This window comes from Lytechinus pictus, chromosome 2 (genome assembly GCF_037042905.1).
Source record: "Lytechinus pictus isolate F3 Inbred chromosome 2, Lp3.0, whole genome shotgun sequence".
In the NCBI taxonomy this organism is placed as follows: domain Eukaryota; kingdom Metazoa; phylum Echinodermata; class Echinoidea; order Temnopleuroida; family Toxopneustidae; genus Lytechinus; species Lytechinus pictus.
In genome coordinates this window covers 10,933,318-10,952,628 of record NC_087246.1, presented here as the reverse complement: position 1 = coordinate 10,952,628, position 19,311 = coordinate 10,933,318, and the positions used below count along the sequence as shown (strand labels likewise).

The 19,311-nt window shown below is 34.6% G+C and overlaps 2 protein-coding genes across 3 annotated transcripts; both read left to right on the top strand.

Annotated features, from left to right (window-relative positions):
• The first annotated feature begins 1,624 nt into the window (after positions 1 to 1,624).
• On the top strand, positions 1,625 to 11,853 carry LOC129254971 (fibropellin-1-like). Of its 2 annotated transcripts, XM_064095751.1 has the most exons (6): positions 1,625 to 1,743; positions 6,531 to 6,644; positions 7,746 to 7,856; positions 9,268 to 9,384; positions 9,762 to 9,872; positions 10,764 to 11,853. In XM_064095751.1, the coding sequence occupies exons 1-6, from the start codon at positions 1,656 to 1,658 to the stop codon at positions 10,961 to 10,963; spliced, it is 741 nt and encodes a 246-aa protein (XP_063951821.1). In that variant the 5' UTR covers positions 1,625 to 1,655; the 3' UTR covers positions 10,964 to 11,853. The 2 variants fall into 2 exon arrangements, with proteins under 2 accessions (XP_063951821.1, XP_063951822.1); XM_064095752.1 differs by lacking the exon at positions 7,746 to 7,856.
• A 2,944-nt stretch (positions 11,854 to 14,797) lies between these two features.
• On the top strand, positions 14,798 to 18,995 carry LOC135155890 (delta-like protein C). Its single transcript, XM_064106189.1, has 4 exons — positions 14,798 to 14,903; positions 16,459 to 16,575; positions 16,954 to 17,064; positions 17,954 to 18,995. Exons 1-4 carry the CDS (start codon positions 14,798 to 14,800, stop codon positions 18,151 to 18,153), a joined length of 534 nt encoding a protein of 177 aa, XP_063962259.1. The 3' UTR covers positions 18,154 to 18,995.
• Positions 18,996 to 19,311: the final 316 nt, after the last annotated feature.

Genomic DNA, 19,311 nt, shown 5'->3' with positions numbered 1-19,311 from the left:
TTTATTTTGTAAGGTGAAAACTATATTTACGTACACCTTTTAAATTACATCAGATGAATGCTTACCCAAGGGTGCAGGGGAATACACCCCAAGTGCGTCAAGCCATGCCCACCCCCCAAAAAAAAATGATGTCTTGGCTTTTGTACAATGATCTCGAGTTTGCAACAACAAAATAAAACTTGAGAATGAGTTTTTGCTCTCGAGATTTGGGCCCTATTTTTTTTCTCGCTACGTTTGCTCGTAATTTGTCGTAAATGATTTTTTTGTCGATGGTTTCAATGCCAATTATCATTAATTTCTTTGGAGCTGGAAGCCTGATCATTCCAAATTATTACAATGGAAGTAAATTATAAAATCATTATTGAGTATTAAACTAGCGAACCATAAGCCTATAATTACGTATATACGTAGGGAAAACACGTTAGCTAACGCCTCTCGGTGAAGGAAGCAGATTCTTATTCATGGCAAGATGTTCAATAGATGGGTGACTAAAGTAATGTATTTGATTTTGATTTGATTTCTCGTTTTCTGCTTTCATAACAGTCATGTAAATACATTTTTCATTACATAACTAACATAATATATTGGTTATTGGGTTTTGGGGAATCATCATAAAGAACAAAAAATGACTACATAAAATGTCATTCCATATTACACTGTTAAAAAATTTATCCTTAAAATAAATTCCTGCAGCAGAGTCTCGAGAACACCTGTAATCTTACCAGATTGCGTAATCTAACAGGAAATTTGTATTTGGTGTATGAAACCTTACAAATTTCCTTTAATAAAACACCCTTTTCCTTTCCCTTTTTAAACATACCTTTTCTGTTAAATTGCAGACAGATTCCTGTTTTGTGAATGATTCTGTTATTGCTTTCTGCAAAATTGTCTCCTTTTTTCTGTAAAATCAGTTTTTTTTTAAATAGTATACCAAATAATTCTAACATTTCCAAGTTGCAGAGGGAGTGTCATTATAAGCATAGTTACCTGATACCGTCATACTATGGCTCATACTAAGAAAGTTTTGAACTTTAAATTAAACGCAAATCCCATACCAATCTTTTGGGGTAATCTTGCACCCTAAGTGAAAAAAGGTTTAAAAAACACACACAAAGGTTCCCACAATGCACCTTTTTATTATTATTTGCACCAAGAACTGCTCGCTTGCACCCTAAAAGATTACATCAAAACACTTGACATTATAAAAAAGGGTTCAAGAGTGCTTAATATTCGTATGGGAGAGCGTCGTGGTCCAGTGGTTATGACTTTCGTCTTTATAATGGGAAGGACATGGGTTCGATTCCGATCCTTCGCGCGTTTTCCTTCAGCATTTGATTTACCCACATTGTGCTGCACTCAACCCAGGGGAGCGTTTCATGAAACACATGTCAGACGTTTTATCCGACAAGTCCCGTTATATCCGACAGTTGCTATGGTAACCTTGCCTCTCAGCCAATCATAATGAAGGAAAGTTGTCAGACCTGACAACTTGTCGGACGAAAATATTGATGAAACGCTCCCCAGGTTAGGTGAATGGGTGCCTATTCCTCGAATACTTGAGCGCCTAGATAGACGAGCTAAAGCCGGGTAATAATAATAGCAGGGTCCAATGGGAGAACAGTTTTAGGATTTTTGGGTAATTCAACATCGTCATCATGCATCTCCGGTCAACCATCTCTGTTTTGATTTCGTTGGGAATGATAGCCCCCTCTCTACAATGCCTGCATCTATTTCGACCTCAAGGTAGGCTGATTTAGGGAAAATAAGGTTTTCTTCTTCTCAAGTTGGAGAAGGATTAATTACTATTAAAGAAGGATGATTTAACGGATGTTTTAACGGATGTTTTAAAGGGTTCCCTTAGTTTAGTTACATAAAAATCATGGTTGTGATACTCAATACTTTGAGTGTTCTTTGAAATTCCGTTATTCAATTTCATAATTCATCTCCGATGAATCAATACCGGTACTATCAACATCATCATCGTCATCATCATCACCATCATCATCATCACCACCATCATCAATGTCACCTTCTACACCAACATCTACTCCAGGTTGATCCTTTATTAGTTTTTCAAAATTTCACTCTCTGTTCATCTCATTACATTTACCACCAACATCATACAAATATGATACAGAAAATTTATATACATATCAATATCACAATATACTCTTTAATAGTGACATTGATATTTTTTCTATTTTCAATACAAACAATACATCATCTGATAATAACTATTACTCAACTGTAGAATTTACGTCTAAGTTCAAAGACATGGAACACAATTTCAGTTTACTCCACATAAATTCTCGAAGTTTAAACAAAAATTTTGAATCAATTGAATCATTACTTCTTACCCTAAATAATTTCAAATTTTCTATTATTGGTGTCACTGAAACCTGGCTTCATAATACTTCACCAAACATTTTCAATTTGCAAAACTATAATGTTATTAGGCGAGATCGTGAAGAACAAAGAGGAGGAGGTTTAGCATTTTACTTCAGCGATCATTTGCAGACCAAAATAAGAAAATAAATATGATTAAAACAAAGTGAATCTTTATTCTTAGAAATCATGAATCCTAAAGGAAAAAATGTAATTATTGGGTTAATTTATAGACCCCCTCATGGTAAAATAAATTTATTTTGCGAAGACCTCGAAACATACCTCCATACTATCACAAAAGAAGAGAAACAAATATATTTAATGGGTGATTTCAATATTGACCTATTATCTCAAATTAATGAACATGATATATTCCTACACAATATGCATTCATTTGGATATTATCCCCATATAGATAAACCGACCAGAATTGATCGTCATTCCTCAACACTTATTGACAACATTTTTTCAAACATATTAAACAGAAATACTACCAGTGGATTGATAGTATCCGACATATCTGATCATTTACCGGTCTTTCTGTTATGCGAAAACGATATTGTAAAAGATAATACACCGAATTTGATGATGTATATAAAAGAATCACCTAATAACATTAAATCATTTAAAAGTGATATTGCAAGTGAGGAATGGTTGGACGTTTTTCACGAGTCTAATTCAAATACAGCATTCATAAATTTAAACAAAAAATTACAGACATATTACGAAAAAAATTTCCCTCTGGTATCACCTGTCAAAAAAAGGATATCCTAAAATGCCATGGATTACGAATACGATTCTACGATCCATTAATGCCCGAAATAAGCTATACAAAGCATTCCTAAAGAACCCTTCTATTGAAAACAAAAATAAATATAAAACTTATAGAAATAGACTAACGAATATAATTCGAGCTGCTCGCAAATCTTTTTATTCCGAGAAACTCATTAGAGTTAAATCAAATATGGAAGCCACATGGGAGATTATAAATGATTTAATAGGAAAAAAAACCCAAAACATTACCTAAAGATAATTTCACGATTCATGATGTTGCAATAAATTCGGAAGATGTAGCTGACACTTTTAACTCATTTTTTTGTTAACATAGGACCCTCATTGGCAAACCAACTTTACAGACCTAATCAAAATTATACAAAGTTTCTTCCAACACCCACAGATTCTTCGTTATTCTTTAAACCCACAAATTTTTAGGAAATAATTGAAATAACTAAACATCTCAAATCCAGTAAATCTCAAGGGCATGATAGAATAAGCGCTTTCCTTCTTAAACACATCGTACATTATATTGCATCTCCTTTGAGTCACATTTTTAATCTATCGATCAGCACCGGCCAATGTCCTCATTCCCTAAAAATTGCAAAGGTAAATCCTGTTTTTAAAAAAGACAATCCACATGAAATAGCTAATTGCAGGCCAATATCTATTCTTCCCAGCATATCCAAAATATTAGAAAATTATTTACAGCAGACTTTACACATTCCTGGATGGATTTCATTATCTAAATTAAAACCAATTTGGATTCAGGAAAGGACATTCAACAGACCAGGCTTTAGTACATATATACGATAAAATTACAAATGCAATGGCAAATAAAGAACATATAATAGGAGTATTTATGGACCTAAGCAAAGCCTTTGATACTCTCGACCACCAAATTTTACTTTAAAAACTTGAAAATTATGGAGTAAGAGGAATTGCATTATCATGGTTTAAGAGTTATTGATCAGATAGAAAACAATATGTAATTCACAATAATATTTCTTCTAACCTTCAATCAATACTGTGTGGAGTTCCACAAGGGTCAATATTGGGCCCCTTGCTTTTCTTAATATATATTAATGATTTGACTTATGTAACACCTTTATTATCATTTGTATTATTTGTAGATGACACAAACATGTTTTGCTCACATAATAGTTTAGAAACTTTAGTAGATACAATAAATCGTGAATTGCCAAAACTATCTATATGGTTTAAGTGTAATAAGCTTTCACTTAATATAGATAAAACAAACTTTATGTATTTCAAACATACAAATTCACATATTGTTGAATTTCCTTACAATATAATCATAGACAATACTCCTCTGAAAAGAAAAAAAGGATACAGAATTTTTAGGTGTTACAATAGATGAAAATTTAAATTGGAACGAACACATCCGTTGCATATATAGTATCTCGAGAAACGTTGGTGTACTTTACAAAATGAAAAACATTATTCCACAAACTACCCTCGTTACACTATATAATTCATTAATTTTACCCTATATATCGTACTGCAATATAGTTTGGGCAACCTGTGCAAAAACTAAAATTAATACAATATATTTATTACAGAAAAAAGCTATTCGAATTTGTACTGATTCACAGTATTTAGTACACACAAACCCATTATTCCATTAACTAAAGACTCTAACAGTTTTTGACATAAATTCACTTCAAAGTTTAATGCTGATGTTCAAGTACACAAATAACATGCTTCCATCTTCATTTCACAATTTTTATACAATGAACACATTTATTCATTCATACCCTACACGGAACTCTTCATATTTTCACTTAATCAACCAAAAATTGATCATTACACAGAGATCCATAAGACACCACGGTCCCGATTTATGGAACTCTCTACCAGAGTCTATTAAAAAATGTTGATCTCTTCACTCATTCAAGGCAAATATTAAATCCATGATATTATTAGAATATCTAAAGTAAGTTTTCTGTGTCAGTATTTCAGTTATCATTAAATCACTTTTCCTGTGATTTAATCGTCACCTAACACTCTTCCATGACCATCATCATCATCATCATCATCATTATCATCATCATCATCATCATCATCAACTCCATCTCCATCATGGCCTTCATTTTCACCATTATCACCATCATCCTCATTCATCTCCATCTTCATCTTTATAAAATTATGAACAAAATAACATTTCCATTCTGCTTTATAGATGTATGTATTAATTTAATGAGTTTTATTAAGGGGTTGTCACTTTTTTCAAGCAATCTGCTTATAATGACAATCCTTCTCCTGCAAACTGTAAATGTTAAATTCTCTTTGTTGGTAGTTGATCATATTTGTTTAGAATGACTTTTTTATTTTGTATTTTTTTCTGTATGATTAATACCAAAATCAATTACTGATATATTTATGTTTGTTACGCAATGAAAATTGTATTGTATATCATTGTTATGAATGCAAAAGAAAAAATAAATCGAATCAAAAATCAAAGGGGGCAGAAAAGGTGATAAAATATATATTGTAGTTTATTTGAAAGGGGTAGAGAGGAAAAATTTTGAGAATGAGGTCTCGGTCGTTGTTGACAAGAAATATTGTAAACCAAACCTTGACAAACAGAACGAATAGGGGTTCTATCACTTCAAAATTACTTAATTTGTCTCTGTCCACCCCCAACATAATATATTGGCAAGTAAAATAATATGGAAAGGGTTCTCTTTGGTCCAGGCCTTGGCGAGTCCAATAAATTAGGGAGGACCACCCCCCCTCCCTGGATCCACCACCTTAGAAGGAGAGATAGGTATATACAGACAGATAAGAGGAAATATGTAAGGGAGATATGTGTTAATGAGGGGGAATAATGCAGATGTAATGACAATTACAGTAATAATAATAATAATCGTATTATTCATCGAATTCTCAAGAGAATCTACAAACTAAATTCAATACAATTCAACAACTTCAATTCAACTTTATTTTCTCCATGAATTGAATGGTATTTATTCATCGAAATCTCAAAAGCAGTTAGAAATATTATTAAATTATATTCATTTCATCAACTTCAGTTCAAGTAAACATTTACATTTCTTCTTGAATGAAATATGATATTTATTCCCAGAATTGTCTAAAACAATTACAAAATGAATTCTGTACAGAGTACAAAACAAATAATAAATAATAGATCACAGTCAGGAATTCTGAACTGTTACAAAAATGTTTACATAATAGATATTCTATAAACTTCAAAATGCATATTACCTGACTTAAAATAGATACAAACACAAAGAAAGTTGTATACATATTCCTTTCTTAAAAAAAATATAAATATTCAAAGTCTCTCATTCGATTAAAAATTATCAAACTATTCGTTCTCTTTGCAGCTACCCCATGTAGCAGCGAACCGTGTCAACAAGGGGCGGAATGTTTCGATGATGAGATGGACCACTACGCATGCGTATGTCCTCCCGGATATACTGGAACAAACTGTGAAATAGGTAATCAATCTATAGCAATAACTAAACAACAACCAAGCAGCCTATTACCCATTTGGCAATTGATGTGCGCTACAGTGGTGTTCAATAGCTAGTGAACCCAACCAGAAATGAACAAGTTCATCCGCTGTCATGTTTTAGATATTGTTAAGTCAGGTGATAGAAAAATTTGTCTCTATGGTCTCGTCGAACATTGTGGCGTTGTTGTCTACATTCAACACTCGGCATGAAGGAGTGCATTTTGTGGTAGGGTTCACTAACTTTTTAGCACAACTGTATGTTGCTTGTCAACGCCATGTTCAGCCGAGGTTTAAATGGCTTTGATATCAAGAAGTTCCGGGGGCTCTGCCCCGGACCCCAACCGCACAGCACTGCCGTATATGAGAATGGAAGGTTTGGGCCATTGGCCCCCAAAAGTTCTACAAACAAGAACAAAAAGGAGGAAAGAAAAGCAAAGGAAAAGTGTAGGATATCATTTTATTTACTGAATATAATTTCAAAAATATCTAAACGTTAGATTCTCATGAAAAGGTGATTTTTCTCGCTCGCTTCGCTCGCTCGGGACTTATATTAAGCAGCTTTTTAGCACATGTGTCATACTGCACCTTTTTTTTTTACTCTTCACGCTACTGCCGCAAAGAATCCTGTTCACAGTGGCGTACAGACCATAAAAAAGGGAATGAAAAGATCGAAAAGAGTGAAATATATATATTTTTTTATATAATGTCAAAATCTATCACAACATTGGATTTTTGTATTAAAAAGGTCAAAATTTTTGCTCGCTCGCAACTTTTTTTTCAAGATAAGTTCTGCCCGATACGCAATATCTGGCCCTCTCAAAATAGTCGCCTCATCACACCATTAAGCCTGTTCATACCACGATATAGTCGGGAATTTTTTGGCTCTTGCCCCCCTGGACACCGACCCCCAGTTGTTACGCCGCTGCCCCCCCCCCCCCGGCCACCAACCCCTGTTACGCCCCTGGTAAAAACAGATTGTATACGAAAATCAGTCGCATATACCGAAGCCAGTTTGTTTTACGAACCCTGTTGAATTTAGAGATATTTTGTATAGATCTTTATATAATAGTATGCTTTTTTTCAGAAACGGCATGTTCATCCTCCCCGTGTCTGTTCGGAGCCTGCACACCTCAGGGTGATGAGGGATATCTATGTGATTGTGAGCCAGGTTTCACTGGGGAAAATTGCAACATCGGCAGGAATATATAGACCTCATTTATTTCATTATCAAACCAGTGTATTATCATGGTTGAAACAAAAATGTCTTTCCATTTATTCCAATACATGTTGACGTTAGAGATAACTTCAAGATCAGACCAGGGTGAATCCCGGACTTTCTGAAGAAAATCATCAGATCCAATCGTTCTTTAGAATAATAGAACAAAATTTGATCATGTTGATTGCCCTATTAGAATGTGTTTTGTATTGATTACACCTTCGTAAAGCATACACGAGATAATGATCACTCAATGATGTGTGAACACAACCAAATTCTACAATAGTTTCACTCTTTGTAGAACATGATATCAATTAATGAACTTGAGTTATCCAAATAAAAATTATAACTTGGAGACCTGAGAAGAATGATCAATTCCTAAAAGGTTGCAGTTTAAATAACTAATTTCCTCACTCTTCAAGTTAGATTGTTTTATGTAGTGACATAATATTATGCTTCTTTTTCATGAGTAATTGCCCCCTTTGAATGTCTGAATATAAAACATCTCCAGTCTGTACTTAGGTTCGCATTAGTGGATTGGTGAGATATGTTTGCTCTTCATGAATTCCTAAGAACAGTTGTTAAAATATCTCCTATTCTAGTCTGAATATCCTAAATTTTCAGCTCGCGTTTCGCACTCGCATCATTTGATTAGTGAAATGCGTATGGTCTTATTTTATCCATACAAACATTTATAATAAATCTGAATTTCAAAAATGTTCAGCTCTCGCTTCACGCTCGTAATATTTGAATAGTGACATACGTATCATGTCCATGATTACAATGACTACAAAAAGTGCTTCGTGTGTTTAGGTGTAATTCTTACAAAATAAGCAAGCGCTTGGCGCTAAGCATTTGATGACTATATATGTGAGATAGGTATGCTCTTCATGAATGCTTAAAAAATAGTCTCTTAAAAATATGCCAAAATTTCAGCTCGGGCTTCGCGCTCGCATTGTTTCTGTAGTGAGACTGGTACGTCTCATGATTTCAAAAATTTGTTTGTAATGCCCAAACTTTAGGTCTGAATATCAAACATTTTCAGTTCGCATTAGTCGATCAGTGAGATACATAATCGTTTTGATGGCACAGTCCTTAAAATGTCTCTATTCGGTCAGTATACCTGGCAATTGAGCGCGCTTTGCGCGCCCATTAAGTGATAACAAAATTGCAGGTGCCCCCAAATGCCGTGACCCACGGTGCGCCACTGTTTATACTATTTCAAGACATGTGATAATTTACAACTTACATCATTTTAATATTTTCGGAGCATTTGATTTCATGTCTATTTCGAACTATAAAATATGGATTTTCATCTTTTATTTCTTCTTTTTCATCAGAAATGAAAAGATTAATATTTCAAAATGATATCTTAATTTATTATTTTTAGTTGCCGAAACCCCATGTTTCTCTTCTCCATGTGAAAAAGGAAAGGATTGCATTGACATGGACAATGGTTACAGATGTGAATGCCCAGAGGGATACAGTGGTGACAACTGCGAAACTAGTAAGATTTTTTCTTTTAAAACAATCACAGAATTTTCTTTAGAAGGTGCAATACTAGTCCTAGTAAATCAAAAAGTTTGTATATCTCGGAAGTGATAAAAGGTTCATCATTGTTACCTGAATAAGACATATTGGATTGGAGAAATCATATAAACACATTTTTCCTGTTCGATTGATTACCTCAAAACTAAAATGCGTCCCATAATTATTAGGCATATCCAGGGATCATTATTCAGTTATATGGCTATAATGACAATATTTTCATGTGATTTGCCAAGCATTGAGATTTGTCGTTTCAGTTTTGTAATTTCATTGATTATTTTCTTCATGATGGGCGTCAAATGATATTTACTTATTCTATTTTTCTGACCTTTTCAGAGGACCCTTGCTCCCCCAACCCATGTCAGAACAATGGTGAATGTGGTATCGATGGTGAATCCTATGAATGCTACTGTGAAGGTGCATTCACCGGAGATAACTGCGACATTCGTAATACCCTTTTCTCTTTCCTTTTCTACCTCCACTAGGCACGAAGACGTAACCCCTCCACCCGGAGTTCCATGTCTTTACAACCTCACCTATTTCCAAGAAAGAATATTTCTTATTACTGTAATACCATTGAAAGCAGTTTAAAATGATTGAATTTGCCCGTTTTTTAATATGCACAAGAACCCATTTATTCAGTCTGCTCCCTCGCTCTCAGTCATTTCATTATTTTCTGACATATTTCGGCACCCATAACGGTCTTATCATATTTCATAAGTTTTATCCAATTCATGGAATTCGGCCTGCTTAGTGGTAATTGATTGATACTCTAACTCTATCGGGCATCTTGGGGGCAATCACCCATTTTCGAAAGTTCCGCGAATTTGTGGAAAGGAAAAGGGTAAAATAATATATATGTGATAGTATTTTCTATAAATTTTGTATTTGCTTTAAAAAGGATGTAAGAGGAGAGAATTGTATTTTACTAGTCTTATAACTATTATTCTTCCCCCAATGTTTCTTTTCATTTTTTTGTGTGTTTTTACAAAACTGACACTCCCAAAAGAAGATTTAAAGTATACCATTTTTAATAAGGTAATGAACTGTCATGAAAGTTTTCATGAAAATATTTCACCTTTATTTAAAAAAGGGTTTGTCGAAAACGTCCAGCCTTTCATTTTGATGCATGTATTTATAGACATTGAGTTATTGGCTAAATATTGTCGAGCCTTAAAACTCATACTAAATGATCCCCAAAATCATCGGAAGGCGAATACAATCATTTAAAGAATCAACATTGACTTAATAATGATTGAACAAATTCATTGATAAATTAACAAAGTACTTGATTAACAAATGATTTATTCCACCTTTTTTCTCTTTTAATCCAAACAGCAATCGAATGTGAGAACAACATGTATTTCCGTGATTGCGCTTCGCCCTGTGGACCGGCCCGCTGTGGTGTCACCATTGATTCTTGCATCACGTCCTGCGATCGCAAATGTACCTGCCCTCCAAATACTCAGCTATGTCCTGAAGGGATGCTTCCAGGGATGACGTGTGTGACTAACTGTACTGAGTGTTACATGCCATAGAACGATATTTTATCCAAGGCATGGCTTTATAATGTCGAAGAAACAGGGCTGATAAAATTACATTTTTTATCAATTTATATGCAAACCTGATATTAGCTTATCATGGGGCCTATCACTTAAAAAGAACGTGTAAATATTATGTTTTGTCTGAGTACAAACTGAAAGAATGAGTAAGAATGAAAATATTCATGGACAATTTGGATAATATGTCAAATTTATTAAAAATATTCATTAATGATTGTGCTGTCGTCTCAGTCGTCTGAGTTAAGTTTCACCAGTCATTCGCCGTAGATGGCGTAATTTCTAATCAGGCATGGGAGTATCTTTGTTCCGGGATTTAAATCTTGAAGATACATAAAGGTATTATGACCTACCGGAACAAGTATTTTTCTCAGATATGACAACAGTCCTTTAATTCTTAACCTAGTAAAACCTTTTATTTATCATATAATGTACTCTTTAACATTCTCTCAGTAAATTCATTGATATTCTGTAACCAATTGTATTTCCAAATAAACAAAACGTTGTTTTGAAAATTTGTTTACCCATCGATTCTGTTTTAATATCTGTTTTAAGACAAAAAAATTATACATTGTAAGCACGATTTTAAGATATTTTGCTTGTTTTATTGGAATTGAATAAAGCATTGAATGATTTTATAATTTTTTTAAATTGTATTTAAAGAGAGAGAAGTTAGATGATAAGAAAGAAAAGTAATACTCGCTGTTAAACTAACTTTTCAACAACTTAATAAGACTGGAAAATATTCATATAATACATACATTTACATATTATTTACATGACTTGTATTTCATCAAAAACTCAGCGTAATCAAGTATTGTTCCTTAGCATTAGTTTTGAATGATAGAAAAATAAAATATTGTCTATCCAACTTTGTTTCAGACATATTATCTCAGTGTGATGATGATGATGGTGATCGTGATGATGGTGGTGGTGATGGTGATGATGATGATGATGATGATGATGATGGTGGTGGTGGTGGTGGTGGTGGTGGTAAATGTGATGATATTGGTATGCTGATGGTGATGATGAGTATGGTGATGATTATTGTGATGATGGTGGGTGGCAATGATGATGGTGGTGGTGATGATGATGATTGTGATGATGATGGTGGTGGTGGTGATGATGATGATGATTGTGGTGGTGGTGATGATGATGATGATGGTGGTGGTGGTGGTGATGATGATGATGGTACATGTGATGATATTGGTATGCTGATGGTGGTATGATGATGATGATGATGGTGGTGGTGGTGATGATGGTGATGGTGGTGGTGGTGATGGTAAATGTGATGATGATGATGGTGGTGATGATGGTGATGGTGGTGGTGATGATGATGATGATGAAAAAGAGAAAGAATCATCTACTTAGAAATCAATGATCTAATTTTATGATTACCCAGGCCTTATGAGATTAAGGTAACCTTTGTATGTGTGTGTAATATTCGTGGTGGTAGCGATGTGGATCAAAAGTGGTGCTCCAACCGGATTTACTTGAGATCCATTTGATTCTTGGATTAGGTTGAACAATAATAAACTTCCTCAACTTTTAAAGACACATTATAGTGATAGTTTATGGTAACAGAATCTCTCTATGTAGAGTTATTATTATTATTATTATTATTATTATTATTTATTATTATTATTTTTTTTTTTTTGGGGGGGGGGGCATTTCAACTCAATAACACTTCAGGAAGTCTTTACGAAGTAAACAAAATGGCAACCATAGGCCTACTTAAATTATTTGAAATTCAATGCATACGATATATTTGTAAAACCGCGATAACTGAGGAAAGCGGTAACAAGAAGGTTAAGTTTGTAATTCTACTTCTTTCATTTTGTAAAAGGTAAAGCCGATGAAAATACACGTACATCCAATCAAATTGCAGTATACCCTGTACGAGCGCTAGCATATTTAATAGTCTGCTGTGCAAACCCTTCATTCGAGTTAGGGGTCTGAATGTGCAGCCTACTCATGCCTTGTGTACTGAAGGCCCTCTCGCTCAGAAACAGCAAGTTTTTGTCAGTGAGCTAGTGTTTGCGTGGAGGCACACTTGTTGATCAAAGTTTCAATCAGGGTCTGTGCCTGCAGACTACCAGCTTATACTGGTGTCTTTGCTATATCCCCCCATATAGCTCAATGCATGCAGGTGTACATAACACAGTGCTTCCACTCTTCCTGGAATCCCGGAAATACCAGGAAGTTTTGCTATTTTTCAGGATCATTCCAGGAAGTGAAAAATTCCAGGAAGTTATTATTTTCTGAATATATTATGTCAAAATCTATCACAAAATTTGATCCTATTTGATTTTTTAAAATATTTTTTTGCTCGCTCACTAGCAACTCTTATAAACTTTGCCTATTATATCATGCTTCGCCCCCTCAATTTTTTTTGGCTCAATTACGGCACTGGGCCCTATATTTCATTTTGTGTGTGTGTGTGTGTGTAATTATACCTTATGGAAGAGTGGAGAACATTATGAAAATTCCAGGATAGTTTGTAAAATTCCGAGAGCATCTTTTAAATTTATTTTTCCCCATTTTGGTAATTTCAGGCCAAAACGGAATGATATATTTTTTTATTTTGGTACATTTCTTTTTATATATATTTATGAAATAAAGACAAACATCGATGAGCAACGTCGTGGGATTTTGCATTTTTAACCCCCTAATGGTGACTGCACGATAGCGAGCCGTCCGTGTAAGAGGAGAAATAAAATAAATAAATAAAAATGTTAAAAAACTCCTCGAAACAGCTGCCAGGGGCCCGTTTCTCAAAACCGTCAAAAGTCTAACTTCTTGACTAAATCGGAGATAGTGAGCTACTTGTCCGCTAACCGTTTCACGAAGCCCTCTTAACCAAGATCGAGTACAACAACCTCACTAAATATTTATGACACCTCCGAACCTGTCATAACTTCTTTCTTAATGACGTAGTGGCATCACGTGGGTAGACTATGACAAGCAAAAGTGCCTAGATATTTGAAAATAATAATCTTACGTAATCAATCATAGAGGTTGAAATTACATCACAAAACGAGTGGGATAATGCATTCAATGATAATTCTAATAAAAAGAAACTATAAAAACTGTTGGTAAAACGCCACAAAATCATTCAGTTTGAAATAGTAAAATGATTTAATCGATGAAGATTCTAAAACGTCAGGCCATCCATAACTGGACTCGTATTTGTCGTTTTCAGACCCCTATTTACATTTGGATAAATTCTATCTCTAATTTATGCATAAAATTTGTAAAATCGTATATGTTTCAGTTTCAAAGATTTATTTTTGGTTTTTAAAAAATTACATTTTGATGACGTTTGGAATCGTAAAAGGGCGTATACTTATCATCATTTTACAAAGAAAACCGTTATGGTTTACTTTCGTAATCTATTAAAATTCGATGTCCTGGGGGTACCCATTTCAACGTCCACATGTGATTTTCTAGTCATGAAATGATTTATTCGTAATTTAATTTTCTCAGCAATTGAATGCTCCAATCTTCATGGTCTAAGTACGTATGATGCATAACTTACATGTGCTATTACTTTGAAAATATGTATGTCCCAATTCATCACAATATTTGCAAATTTGTCATAATTTTTCTTTTTGAAAATTATGCTATTTTGTGACTAATGCTACGCCTCGTCTGCTCTTTTTACCGATAGTATCGATATCAAGGTGTTCTAGTAAGGAAGCCTTTCGAGAAACAGGTTTAGTAAGATTGGAACTATCTCCGTGGTTGGTGGAGATATGACTAACTTGTCCAGGTGTTGAGAATCGGGCCCCAGCTGTCTAGTTTGGAGGATATATGGGTTTGGCCTCGTCGCCACCGCCGCAGAGATTTCCTTGTGAGCGCTCTATCAGATGCATTTCTTCTCCGATCATCTTCAAATTTGGCATGAAGGTCGAGAATGGTATAGCAAAGTCGCCTATTGATTTTGGTGTGAGCAGAGACATTGTTGCCATGGTAACAATACTTTTCGTGGAATAGCGGAGATGTCCTTGTGAGCGCTCTACCAGCTGCATTTCTTCTCCGATCATCTTTGAAGGTGGCATGAAGGTCCATTATGATAAAGCAAAGCCGCCTATTGATTTTGCTGTGGGCGGAGACATCGTTGCCATGCTAACAAGAGTTTTTGTGAAGTAGCAGTGATGTCCTTGCGAGTGCTCTACTAGCTGCATTTCTTCTCTGATCATCTTCAAATGTGGCATGAAGGTCCATTATGGTAATGCAAAGACGCCTATTGATTTTGGTTTTGGTGGAGACATCGTTGCCATGGTAACAAGAGTTTTTGTGGAATAGCAGATATGTCCTTGTGAGCGCTCTTCTAGCTGCATTTCTTCTCCAATTATCTTCAAATGTTGCATTAAGTTCCATTATGGTAAAGCGAAACCGCCTAATGATTTTGGAGTGGGTGGAGACATGGTTGCCATGGTAACCATATTTTGTGGAAAATTTGGTAAAACCTGTAACTTCTGCTTTTTTCCCCTTAGGTCATAAAAAAGTTTGAGGGTCCAAGGTCCCCAACCTCCCTATCTGTACGCCGGTGTTAAAACGTTTACACCACACTCGCTGATGGAATTTCAAAACGGACCCTAAACAACAGTCATCATTCGATTCCAGGGGACCGAAATCAATGTTTTCCATACCCTGCTTAATGCGTTCAATCATGCAATTCCATTAACATATATATCAGACTAACTCTATACAGACCTATATACCCTCCTTTTAATTTTGACAATTTTAATAGTCTTTATGCTGTCATGATTGTGCCCACACAGACATCACCTGGTTCTGTGTGTGAACATTGCCCCCCCCCCTCCGGTGGCACCTTCCCTTCACCGAATTTCAATTTTATATCAGGCTATTATCAGGCATATTTCAAATTTCGTATATACTTCCAAATCAGAGAAGAGATGAAATGATTCACGCGAATGATTTAAACAAGTTTATCTTTACCTCCAGCAACATTATGTTAATGATCATTTACAAAACAAGCCGTTGATTTTTTTAACCGAATCGAAGAAGGAAAACTATAGTTATAGTTATGAACATTACTTCAATGAATGAATCTAGATGCAAAATTTCAAAAATTTGTTTGTAATGCCCAAACTTTAGGTCTGAATATCAAACATTTTCAGTTCGCATTAGTCGATCAGTAAGATACATAATCGTTTTGATGTCTCTATTAGGTCAGTATACCTGGCAATTGAGCGCGCTTTGCGCGCCCATTAAGTGATAACAAAATTGCAGGTGCCCCCAAATGCCGTGACCCACGGTGCGCCACTGTTTATACTATTTCAAGACATGTGATAATTTACAACTTACATCATGTAATATTTTCGGAGCATTTGATTTCATGTCTATTTCGAACTATAAAATATGGATTTTCATCTTTTATTTCTTCTTTTTCATCAGAAATGAAAAGATTAATATTTCAAAATGATATCTTAATTTATTATTTTTAGTTGCAGAAACCCCATGTTTCTCTTCTCCATGTGAAGAAGGAAAGGATTGCATTGACATGGACAATGGTTACAGATGTGAATGCCCAGAGGGATACAGTGGTGACAACTGCGAAACTAGTAAGATTTTTTTCTTTTAAAACAATCACATAATTTTCTTTTGAAGGTGCAATACTAGTCCTAGTAAATCAAAAAGTTTGTATATCTCGGAAGTGATAAAAGGTTCATCATTGTTACCTGAATAAGACATATTGGATTGGAGAAAACATATAAACACATTTTTCCTGTTCGATTGATTACCTCAAAACTAAAATGCGTCCCATAATTATTAGGCATATCCAGGGATCATTATTCAGTTATATGGCTATAATGACAATATTTTCATGTGATTTGCCAAGCATTGAGATTTGTCGTTTCAGTTTTGTAATTTCATTGATTATTTTCTTCATGATGGGCGTCAAATGATATTTACTTATTCTATTTTTCTGACCTTTTCAGAGGACCCTTGCTCCCCCAACCCATGTCAGAACAATGGTGAATGTGGTGTCGATGGTGAATCCTATGAATGCTATTGTGTAGGTGCATTCACCGGAGATAACTGCGACATTCGTAATACCCTTTTCTCTTTCCTTTTCTACCTCCACTAGGCACGAAGACGCAACCCCTCCACCCGGAGTTCCATGTCTTTACAACCTCACCTATTTCTAAGAAAGAATATTTCTTATTACTGTAATACCATTGAAAGCAGTTTAAAATGATTGAATTTGCCCGTTTTTTAATATGCACAAGAACCCATTTATTCAGTCTGCTCCCTCGCTCTCAGTCATTTCATTATTTTCTGACATATTTCGGCACCCATAACGGTCTTATCATATTTCATAAGTTTTATCCAATTCATGGAATTCGGCCTGCTTAGTGGTAATTGATTGATACTCTAACTCTATCGGGCATCTTGGGGGCAATCACCCATTTTCGAAAGTTCCGCGAATTTGTGGAAAGGAAAAGGGTAAAATAATATATATGTGATAGTATTTTCTATAAATTTTGTATTTGCTTTAAAAAGGATGTAAGAGGAGAGAATTGTATTTTACTAGTCTTATAACTATTATTCTCCCCCCAATGTTACTTTTCATTTTTTGTGTGTTTTACAAAACTGACACTCCCAAAAGAAGATTTAAAGTATACCATTTTTAATAAGGTAATGAACTGTCATGAAAGTTTTCATGAAAATATTTCACCTTTATTTAAAAAAGGGTTTGTCGAAAACGTCGAGCCTTTCATTTTGATGCATGTATTTATAGACATTGAGTTATTGGCTAAATATTGTCGAGCCCTAAAACTCATACTAAATGATCCCCAAAATCATCGGAAGGCGAATACAATCATTTAAAGAATCAACATTGACTTGATAATGATTGAACAAATTCATTGATGAATTAACAAAGTACTTGATTAACAAATGATTTATTCCACCTTTTTTCTCTTTTAATCCAAACAGCAATCGAATGTGAGAACAACATGTATTTCCATGATTGCGCTTCGCCCTGTGGACCGGCCCGCTGTGGTGTCACCATTGATTCTTGCATCACGTCCTGCGATCGCAAATGTACCTGCCCTCCAAATACTCAGCTATGTCCTGAAGGGATGCTTCCAGGGATGACGTGTGTGACTAACTGTACTGAGTGTTACATGCCATAGAACGATATTTTATCCAAGGCATGGCTTTATAATGTCGAAGAAACAGGGCTGATAAAATTACATTTTTTATCAATTTATATGCAAACCTGATATTAGCTTATCATGGGGCCTATCACTTAAGAAAGAACGTGTAAATATTATGTTTTGTCTGAGTACAAACTGAAAGAATGAGTAAGAATGAAAATATTCATGGACAATTTGGATAATATGTCAAATTTATTAAAAATATTCATTAATGATTGTGCTGTCGTCTCAGTCGTCTGAGTTAAGTTTCACCAGTCATTCGCCGTAGATGGCGTAATTTCTAATCAGGCATGGGAGTATCTTTGTTCCGGGATTTAAATCTTGAAGATACATAAAGGTATTATGACCTACCGGAACAAGTACTTTTCTCAGATATGACAACAGTCCTTTAATTCTTAACCTCTTAGTAAAACCTTTTATTTATCATATAATGTACTCTTTAACATTATCTCAGTAAATTCATTGATATCCTGTAACCAATTGTATTTCCAAATAAACAAAACGTTGTTTTGAAAATTTGTTTACCCATCGATTCTGTTTTAATATCTGTTTTAAGACAAAAAAATTATACATTGTAAGCACGATTTTAAGATATTTTGCTTGTTTTATTGGAATTGAATAAAGCATTGAATGATTTTATAATTTTTTTAAATTGTATTTAAAGAGAGAGAAGTTAGATGATAAGAAAGAAAAGTAATACTCGCTGTTAAACTAACTTTTCAACAACTTAATAAGACTGGAAAATATTCATATAATACATACATTTACATATTATTTACATGACTTGTATTTCATCAAAAACTCAGCGTAATCAAGTATTGTTCCTTAGCATTAGTTTTGAATGATAGAAAAATAAAATATTGTCTATCCAACTTTGTTTCAGACATATTATCTCAGTGTGATGATGATGATGGTGATCGTGATGATGGTGGTGGTGGTGGTGATGATGATGATGATGATGATGATGGTGGTGGTGGTGGTAAATGTGATGATATTGGTATGCTGATGGTGATGATGAGTATGGTGATGATTATTGTGATGATGGTGGGTGGCAATGATGATGGTGGTGGTGATGATGATGATGATGGTGGTGGTGGTGATGATGATGATGATTGTGGTGGTGGTGATGATGAT

Coding starts and splice junctions, on each gene's coding strand:
- LOC135155890 (XM_064106189.1), top strand. CDS start 14,798: ATGGGTTTGGCCTCGTCGCCACCGCCGCAGAGATTTCCTTGTGAGCGC. Junction 16,576..16,953: donor TGGTGACAACTGCGAAACTA/GTAAGATTTTTT, acceptor TGACCTTTTCAG/AGGACCCTTGCTCCCCCAAC. Junction 17,065..17,953: donor CGGAGATAACTGCGACATTC/GTAATACCCTTT, acceptor TAATCCAAACAG/CAATCGAATGTGAGAACAAC.
- LOC129254971 (XM_064095751.1), top strand. CDS start 1,656: ATGCATCTCCGGTCAACCATCTCTGTTTTGATTTCGTTGGGAATGATA. Junction 6,645..7,745: donor TGGAACAAACTGTGAAATAG/GTAATCAATCTA, acceptor GCTTTTTTTCAG/AAACGGCATGTTCATCCTCC. Junction 7,857..9,267: donor TGGGGAAAATTGCAACATCG/GCAGGAATATAT, acceptor TATTATTTTTAG/TTGCCGAAACCCCATGTTTC.